This window comes from Cryptomeria japonica, chromosome 9, assembly GCF_030272615.1.
Source record: "Cryptomeria japonica chromosome 9, Sugi_1.0, whole genome shotgun sequence".
Taxonomy (NCBI): Eukaryota; Viridiplantae; Streptophyta; class Pinopsida; order Cupressales; family Cupressaceae; genus Cryptomeria; species Cryptomeria japonica.
In genome coordinates this window covers 729,404,351-729,414,570 of record NC_081413.1, presented here as the reverse complement: position 1 = coordinate 729,414,570, position 10,220 = coordinate 729,404,351, and the positions used below count along the sequence as shown (strand labels likewise).

The window sequence follows — 10,220 nt, the reverse complement described above, 5'->3', positions numbered from 1 at the left end:
GATGAAATATATAAATACATATAGAGGGAGAGATAGTAGATAGAGATAGGAAGCGACATAAAGGGTTGTAGATAACAAGAGATATATGGAGATATTTAATGAGATAGAGATATAGGGAAAAATAGAAGAATAAATATGGAGAGATAGAGATTCAATTAGATATAGATATAATGGTCTAGGAAGAGGAAGAGGGAGACATACCTAGAGAGAGAGAGAGAGAGAGAGAGAGAGAGAGAGAGAGAGAGAGATAAAAAGAGATAGGAAGATATAGATGATGAGAGAGAGTCATAGAGAGATAAAGATATAACATGATCTAAATTTGAGGAGAGAGAGAGACACACACATAGGGAAACAAATAAATATATAGATATAGAGATAAACAATCCAAGATGGAGATTGGGAGAGAGATATAGGTGGAGATACATAAGGAGAGATAAAAAGGGAGAGATTGATAAATGGAAGGATAAAGAGAGAGATGGATATATATGGGAAGAGAAAGGGAGAGAGGTATATGTATAGAGATCGATAAGAAGGATAAAGAGGGACAAAGAGAGGGAAAGATGGGGGGAGAGAGAATGGGGAGACCCAAGACCCATTTAGTTTCAATTACATTTTTATCCTTAGGTCTAGGAACAAGAATCTATGTATTAATCTTATCAATTTGATTCAGTTATTCTTCCATTGCTTTGACCCAATTATCATTTTTGCATGCTTCATCAACATCTTTAGGTTCAATTTTAGAAATCAAGCAAATTTCTTCAACAAGTCTTCTTCTCATCATCACACCTTTATTTTTATCTCCTATAAATTAATTTTATGAATTATTTAACCTTACATACCTAGGAGTCTTAGGGTTTTCTTGATTTTTCAGACTCTTGAGTCCTTCATCTACACTAGCACTTGTATCTGCTTCTTTATTCTTTGACTTTTGTGGAACAATTTGAACTTGATTCTAGATCTGCACTTGCTTTCCTTTATTTGACATGTCATCCTGGTCATCTAAATCATATCTAGAGGATCCTCTCATTGCCTTCATCAAGTTTCACATTAGCATATTCAACTGTCTTCCTCAATCTCTTATTATAACACTACTATCCCTTGCTCTTAGTAGAATAGCTAATAAATATACCTTCATCACATCTAGCATCAAAATTTCATAGATCTTCATCTCTTTAATATAGCATTTACTTCTAAAAATTCTAAAATTTCCAACTATAGGAGGATGACCAAACCATAACTCATAAGAAGCCTAACCAGTATCACCTTTCATATACACCTGATTAAGAGTGTATACTGCAATACTCATAGCTTCTCTCCAATAGATATTCAAAATATTTCCTTCCAACATCGTGGTTCTACCAGCTTCCTGACTATTCTATTCTTCCTCTCCACAACACCATTTTGTTGAGGTATTCTAGATGTAAATAATGGTCTCTTTACTCCATGATCTTCACAATAAGCATTAAACTCACCGAAAGTGAATCACCACCTATGTTAGATCTTAGACACTTCAGATTCAACCCTATTTTTATCTCAACCATGGCTTTGAAAATCTTAAACTTCTCCAAGGATTTAGACTTCTCCTTTAAGATTGTCCTTCTTAAAAAAATACCTTGAGCTGCCATTCCAAATCTCCTTAAGCGATTAAGATTATACTGAAGAATCTATCTCTGATACCAATTGTTAGCAACAATCAAGAAGGAAGAGTGAGAGGGGGAGGTGAATTAGTCTTCACTGGATCATAGCAAATTAAATTCCAAAACATAAACTAATAAACTAAAGTAACAAATAGATAAGCAAATTAACAACACAACACATAACACCAAAATTTTGACGTGGAAAACCTAGTTAAGGGAAAAACCATGGTGGGAACGTACCCATAGTAAGATGATACTTTGCAGTAGTATATGAAAATATTACAATGGGGAATGCACATGCATTCAAGCACATTGCCTAGAGCTCACTGCTCAAAAGATATATGCCCGGAAGGCTACAACCCTCAAGGAAGTCTCACTAACTTACAATATGATTCAAACTACAATCCAAAAGGAATGAAATGCAATGATAGCATCTACAAATACTTAATGACAGTTCCAGTTAAGCACAGTTGTTTGCTCTACAACATTAAACACACCTCAACACTTTGTTGAATGATATATTCTTGTTTGCACATTTATCTCTCTGATAATGTAAACACAATACTGACACCTAAATTACATTAGTATACCACTTATATATACAAATCATCAACCTTGATAACAAGGTCAGCTAAACCCTCAACCCTCAACTCATAATTATAAAATATTACATTACATGATACAAAGATTGACTACCAGAACAATATTATTATTTACATTACATAGCATGGACCTAATTCAAAGTGCCAAATGATTACATCCACCATAAATCCTGCCAAGATCAACTGCAACACGCTACATCGCCAGAAATACTGCATAACACACAAATCATCGCCGACTCATAAAAATCACCAAAAATTATCACAACGATCAAATCAGATCACCAAAACAAATAGGACACGACTAAGAAACACCAAAAATCATGTTAGAATCCTCCAGAATGGTTGCACTAATACCTCTTTTCAAATCTTTATCGGTCAACGTCTCAAAGCTCAAGAACACAACCAATCAGCCACTGTCACAAGGAAAGATAACTTTCAGAGCACCAAATCATGAACCATCTGAAATTAAGATACATAAGAACATCCTAAACAATAATCCAAAGTATCAGCACAAGATCTGATCACACTGGAATATACGAGAGGAAATACCAGATTCTACAAAATAGTGATTAGCACAACCAAACTACAAAATCGGACCAAAAACTCTTTTTCAAACACTCTGGAATAACTCATACAAATATGCTGACATCAATAACAACAACATATCCTACCAGCAATAATGAACAACCAAACACAACAATCTCCCCAATAATCTAACACACACACACACACACACACACACACACAGATATATATGTTCATACATACATACATACATACATACATATATATATAGGTGTATGTATATTTATATTAGCTTGTACACACACATATTAGATATGTGTATACACACACGCACACACACACATATATACATACATACATATATATACATACACATACATACATACATACATACATACATACATACATACATATATAATATATATGTGTGTATGTATGTATACACACACACACACACACATACATACATACATACATACTTACATACTTATATATATATCAGAGGAAATAGACCTTTATATCCGCCCTACTATTGGGGATGGATTCTGCAGGAAAACCCAACTATATATATATATATATATACAAACATACATATACACACACACACACATATATATAAATATATATACACATATATATACACACACACATATATATACATATATATACACACATATACAATATATATACGTATATAAAACACACACACACACACATTTATATATATACATACATGGATTTATATATTCATATATATATATATATACATATATTTATATATATTCACATAGTTCTTTATACTCATATATAGGCAGTGATTTATATATATGGTTTTTTATTTTTATATATTTATTTGTTGGGTCCTTGTTTTTTCTTTCTTTTCTCCCTTTTCTTTGTTATTAGTTGTTTGATCTTGTTTCTTTTAATTTGGATTTTATAGCTTTTTAGTTAAAGTTATTTTTTCTCCCTCTTTAGGATTTTGTGTCTCCTCATTTGGAATTTGTGTCACCCTACCACCCCTCTCTCACATCTTTTTTATCTTGTATTGATCTACAATTTTAACCATTTTTTCTCTTACAACTCTATCATCCTGATGATGAGTCACAGTGTGTGATTCGAAAGATTGATGGAAAAAAGCTCTACATAGATGAATCTAGACGCAAAATATATAAAATTTATATTTATTAAAGACAATCATTAAGATTAGCATGTTCCTTCTTTCCATTTATTAGTTGACCTTTTGTAATAATTGACTATTTTTCTTAAACATTCAATTAAATAGACTCAAAACTATAATAAAGAAAACAACCATGAAACTATAATTAAGCCAAAATAAATATTAACGTACAAAATGTCCTTAAAGAAATAAACATGATGCATAGCACAGCATTAGTTGAATTACTTGATCCTCGGTTAGAGTGGCTAGATGTGAAAACATCATTTTTACATGGAGATTTAGTTATAAGGAGTATCTTAAATCTTTTTTTAAATATCACAACAAAAAATTTGTTTGGAATCTCAAAATTTCATTGTATGGCCTAAAGCATTCACCTAGACAATGGTACAAGAAGGTTAATTCCTTCGTTGTGAGTCAAAATAATTTTAAGAAATGAATATGACCATTGTTTTTACTTTAAATTTTTTTAAAATGGCTCATTCATCATCTTGAACTATTACACACTGATGATATGGTTGTAGCAAGCAAAAATATGACTCAAATTAATAAGTTAAAGGATGAGTTGGCTAGGACTTTTTATATGAAGGATCTAGGAGTAGCAAAATAAATTTTGGGCACACAAACACACATAGTCATGGAACATGGTAATATTTGTTTATCACAATATAAATATCTAGGGAAGAACCCCATAAGATTTGGTATGAAAAATGTGAAACTACTAAATATAACTCTAGCTTCCAATTTTAAGCTTTCTTCAAGTTTATGCCGTAGTAATAAAGAAGAAAATTATTGTATATCTTGTTTAACATATGCTAATATACTAGGAAGTTTAAAGTATGTGATGATGTGTACAATACTAGATTTTTCACATGCAGTTGGTGTTTCCAGTATGCACATGTAAAATCTAGGTATAGAGCATTGGGTAAAAGTGAAATGGGTTTTTTGGTATCTTAGAGGCACAAAATATTATTTTATCACCTATAATGGTTGTAGTGATTCAATGTGTCATTATGTTGATTCATATTTTGTGGGTGATTTGGAAAAATGAGACATGTTTTAGGTTATGTCTTTACTCTTGTAGGTGAACCTGTTTGTTGGATGTCAATGGTTAACAAAATAATTTATTTTCCACAACTAAGGTAGAGTATATGTTTGTCTGATATGAATGTAAAGAGGCAATTTCGTTCAAGGGCCTTTTGGGTGAGTTTGGAAAAGTGTAGGACAAAGTAATTGTATGTTATGATAATTAGAGTGTGACTCATTTGGCTAAAAAATTATCGTACCATAGTAATACCAATTATATTACAATTAAATACAATTTTGTAAGATAGGTTATTGGTGGAGGTGGAGTAACTCTCAAGAAAGGTCATACACTAGAAAAATATGTAGATATGTTTAGAAAACTAATATCGATGGAGGAGTTGACGTGGAGATTGGATTCTATTGGATTGCAAAAATTGTTGTCAATGTGAAGATTGTTGGATAATGACAACAATAAAGGATAAAACAAATATCCTTATCTTTTAGAAAAACTATTTTTTTCATTGGATTCTATTGGATTGCAAAAATTGTTGTCAATGTGAAGATTGTTGGATAATGACAACAATAAAGGATAAAACAAATCTTATCCTTTTCTTTTAGAAAAACTATTTTTTTCATTGGATTCTATTGGATTGCAAAAATTGTTGTCAATGTAAAGATTGTTGGATAATGACAACAATAAAGGATAAAACAAATCTTATCCTTATCTTTTAGAAAAACTATTTTTCTTTAAGAAATAATTTCTAAAAGGAAAAAAATGGTTTCTTCTAAGTTTGGTAGTGGTTGTTATCTTAAAGAAATTTTAAATATTTCTATTCCTTTGAAGGAAAAGAATGTGTAATTGTAATATTAGTATTTGTGAAGATTGTAGTTTTTCTCTAAGCAATAAGAATATTGATACCTTGTCCAATGGATGTTTCCTTGGCATATTGCCAAAGTTTTACCATGTGGATTTGTGTCTTGTTTTTTATTTGTCTCTTCTATTCTACCTTCTTCATTACTTATTTACAAATAATTTTTGCTACAATATTTAATTATTTTGGGTTTATGCTTCCACTTACACAACAATATATAACCTCCAAATTTAAAAATCCATTTTCAAGTTGTGTTTAATCCCACCTATTTTGTGTTTAACTTAGTTGAACTTGGAGTGATTGAATAACCTTCTTAATGTGATTTTGAATGACATATGCCAATAGAAGTGGATGGTTTAGGAAAATAAAGAATAAAATATTGTGATCAATAGGATTATATTTGTGGGTTACATGATAAAATTGTGCCTATAGAAATTACCTAAACCCATGAGACAAACCTAAAGACAATGAAAACTCAATACATAATTTTAGACAATGAGTGCATCCAAGTTGCCTATTTTTCTATGCTAGAAAAATTCAAATATATTGATCATCATTTTTTGTTCTTATTCAAAGTACCACAAGCCAAATGCCACAAACACTTTACCTTTATTTCTTATCTTAACTTTTAGTTGTAAGTTAACCAATATTAAATTATCAACATCTTAATTTATTAATCCTAATTAAGCTTAAGAAAATATTATTGTCCTAACAATTTTCATGATTGAAATTTTAATGGAATATAATGTAATTAGTAAATAAAATAATGAACTTTCAAAAAAAATAAAATAGAAACACAATAAAATATATTTAATTATTATGATTATTTGTTATATCTTAAAACAAGTTTCTTCTTGATTTTGTTCATTATAGTTTTCAAAATTATATATAATTTTTAATTAAAACAAAAGATGTAAATAATAATTAATATATAATGGGATCTCTTAATATCAATAAAATTTAATAAATAATAAAATTAATCCAACATTTACTAATTATAAAAACCCATCTAAATTTAATATATTAAAGTGTATTCAATATATCTGAATACACTTAATACAAAGAAAAACAAAAAACATAAAACCATTTTATTTCGAAAAGATAACAGTAATTATTGAAGAATAAAGTCTGCAATAAAGTAACACTAATCCACAACTCATATAATATGTCAAGAACGTTAAAATATACATAGATATATTACCTTGCCACTAGCCCTCCATTACAAAGATGTTATAGTCTTGCAGACTATTTATTATTATCTTAACATAGCAAACTTTACATAGTACTGCCAAATATTTCTAAGATGAACCCGATAGGATGGTCTGTCGTGCTTTGTACGTTTCTGAAATGTCGACAAGAGGCTCATACTCTTCAACAACTCTACCGTTTAATGGCTGCACCTCTCTTGAATTCGCCTTCTGTTATATTGCAACCAAAATTCCTTTAGATCTTAAAAATGTATGGTACTTAATAATGTTAAAGTAATCAAATATATGGTAGTTAATCTTGAATATCTTCACAAAATCATGATAAAAATGTAGTATAGTATATGAAAATTTACCCCATTCAACGCATTCCACAAATCCCTCACTTGCTCGGGGGTAGCAGTCTTCGGCTGAGTAGATAAAATAAATCACAATGGGAGTAATTTTTTTTAGTTATGAAAAAGGAGTAGCTTGTTAGTATAAAGACAATAAGTTGAGGTAAAATACATGTTTGATTACGGTCCAGGTGACCTCTTCATTGAATGGATAAGTGGTAAGGGATCCACTGTATCGATAATACGCTTCATCTCTTCTAAGCCCGATATCGTTGGGATTTACACTATGCAAATCTATATCTTCTGCATGGGGTTGCCCAATCTTGTGAATGGCCCACTCAAGCTGTAATCAAATGCATGCAGGCACTATATCAACACCATAACACAATTCTATTCTTTTGGGTGTTATTCTAGAGAAACTATTATATATACTTCCAAAACATTTAAGTCTTTAATTTGGGGATAAATTTTCATATACCTATTTATATATGTAGTAGTACAACAATAGAAAGACAATAGTACCTTTGTGAGAAAATCATCAGGCTTTCCAAACTCGTAGAGGATACCAATAACTGCAATGGAGCCGTCATCTGATATATGGACCATGTGTAACTCAAAAGGATATCTAACCATCACACCCAAATTATAGTATAGGTTTAGTAGCACAATCATTAGTAGAGAGACAAGGTATATAAGTTACTACCTTAGGCCGTTTATGGTGTGTTCAGATGGTTGATGCCAATGGCTCTGACTTAATTTGTATTCTACACCTTCTATTACAACACTCCCTGCGTATTCAGACCACGCTACCTGTATTGCATTCAACATATATTATACAGCATGTTGTATTGTTATAGGGGCAGCAGAGAAGAAAAGAGAAAGAGGAATAGTAACCTGAATTTCATAGCCTTTATTGATCATTGTTGCGTGTGCAGCTGAATATCCCTTGTTCAATACCCCAAGAGCTTCATTGTTTTGAACATTCGCGGTTTGTATATTGATGGGAGATTGTTTCTCTCCTTCCCCTGCAATTTGCACCACCATTCATCCTCATACTTTGTAATGAAACAGAGAAAATGAAGAATAGTGAATGAGTATGATTGTTAAATGTTACCTTGGGCTTGGAGCAATAGCAGTCCAGTGAGGGCCAACATACACCAAAACAGAATTCGCGCCATCCTACTAAGCTTGCAAATTCCAAGTAATCTGTATATCTCGAATGCTTTCTTATGCTGCGTATTTATAAAGCCTTATGTGAACTCTAGTGCTCACCTCGATTATACTACCCTTGTGGTTTAACTCTGGTTAAATTTGTATTTACATGCATAAATGAATGGAGCTGTTTCCGCGTACGTTCCAACTTTGAATGTTTACCTCTGCGTGTGAATTATTTTGATTCATAGTGACTTATTGAAATTGGCTCAGTACAAAGACCTGATAAGCACTGCAATCAAAACGTGAGAAATAGAAGGAGAATACAATTTAGACGTAATTGTGATGGAGATGATAGGGTAGAATAGTGTTGCATGTGAAAAAGAACAGATGCTTTACATGTGAATAATTGTACTATCAAACAATACACTAGTTAAACAATTGTTGGCTGATTAGGAAGGATTGAGATATTAAATATGACATTTATTAAACAATTGTTGTCTTATTGGGAAGGACTGGGAATACATCCCTATCAAATAGTGTTATGGAGTAATAAATGTACTTATTGTCTATTTGAGTGCATTATTGGACTTCACTATCAGCTGACGTGTGTCAAATAAATATCCATAGTATATTTGAACATATCTTCAAATGATAAAGACAATTAAAATGTACATGTGAAATGAATATATTGTCTTATTGTAAAGAGACTAAACATACCTGTCAAACCCAAGTCTCATGCTAGATGCTTGATTTCAAGGGTCATATCATTAATAAGAGGTCACTTTTTAGTAAATTAAAAAAAGTATTATTTTTAGTAAAGAGACATAAAATTGTTATTTGCTATTTTCTATTGGATTAGATGATATTTAACTAGAATGTGAACTAGTCTCTTTTAACAGGGTAAACAATGTTGCATGTGAGAAAGAGCAGATGCTTTACATGTGAAGAATTAGGACCACGATACTATCAAACAAGACATTAAATAATTGTCATCTTATTGTAAAGGAGTAGGAATACATAGCTATCAAATAGTGTCATCTAGTAAAACATGTACTTATTATCTATTTGAATGCATTGATGGATTCCGTTACCATTCACTTTTGTCAAATAAATACTCAGAGTATTTTAACATAACTTTAAATGATAAAAACAATTAAAATGTACATGTGAAATGAAGATGCCATGTCTTATTGTAAGAAGGAGATTATGCATACCTATCAATCCCAACTCTTATGTTAGATGTTTGATTGTGGAGTTATATCATTAATAAGAGGTGATTTGTATGTATATGTGTATGCATGTGTATTTGAACATAACTTCAAACAATAATAAAGACAACTAAAATCTACATGTGAAATGAATTCATAGCATCTTATTGTAAGAAAGGGACTATATATACCTATCAATCCCAAGTCTTAGGTTAGATGCCTAATTTCAAGAGTTATATCATTAATAAGAGGTCATTTTTGGTAAACCAAAAAAATTCTATTTCTAGTAGAGAGACATAAAATTGTTATTGGGATGTTTAACTAGAATGTGAACTAGTCTCTTTTATAGGTAGATACACTATTAGATTCATATTTTTGAATTAATTTATCTAAGATTTTGGATAATTTTTAAAATTTTTTTTGCACAACTGATTCATAACATCTTGAGTAGTTTTTACATTTTTTGATTAAATATGAAAGA

General features: G+C 30.8%; 1 protein-coding gene across 1 annotated transcript; it reads right to left on the bottom strand.

Annotated features, from left to right (window-relative positions):
• Nucleotides 1-7,002: 7,002 nt before the first annotated feature.
• LOC131038692 (alpha carbonic anhydrase 7) lies at nt 7,003-8,778 on the bottom strand. Its single transcript, XM_057971213.2, has 7 exons — nt 8,491-8,778; nt 8,271-8,401; nt 8,080-8,186; nt 7,899-8,001; nt 7,549-7,719; nt 7,398-7,451; nt 7,003-7,254 (listed from the first exon to the last, which is right to left on the bottom strand). The coding sequence occupies exons 1-7, from the start codon at nt 8,552-8,554 to the stop codon at nt 7,135-7,137; spliced, it is 750 nt and encodes a 249-aa protein (XP_057827196.2). The 5' UTR covers nt 8,555-8,778; the 3' UTR covers nt 7,003-7,134.
• Between the last annotated feature and the right edge of the window lie 1,442 nt (nt 8,779-10,220).

What these genes read in the sequence shown, in the direction of transcription:
- LOC131038692 (XM_057971213.2), bottom strand. Translation starts at nt 8,554, where the DNA reads ATGGCGCGAATTCTGTTTTGGTGTATGTTGGCCCTCACTGGACTGCTA. An exon ending in GCTATTGCTCCAAGCCCAAG is followed by an intron (nt 8,402 to 8,490) that starts GTAACATTTAAC and finishes TGCAAATTGCAG; the next exon opens with GGGAAGGAGAGAAACAATCT. An exon ending in CACACCATAAACGGCCTAAG is followed by an intron (nt 8,002 to 8,079) that starts GTAGTAACTTAT and finishes TGTGATGGTTAG; the next exon opens with ATATCCTTTTGAGTTACACA.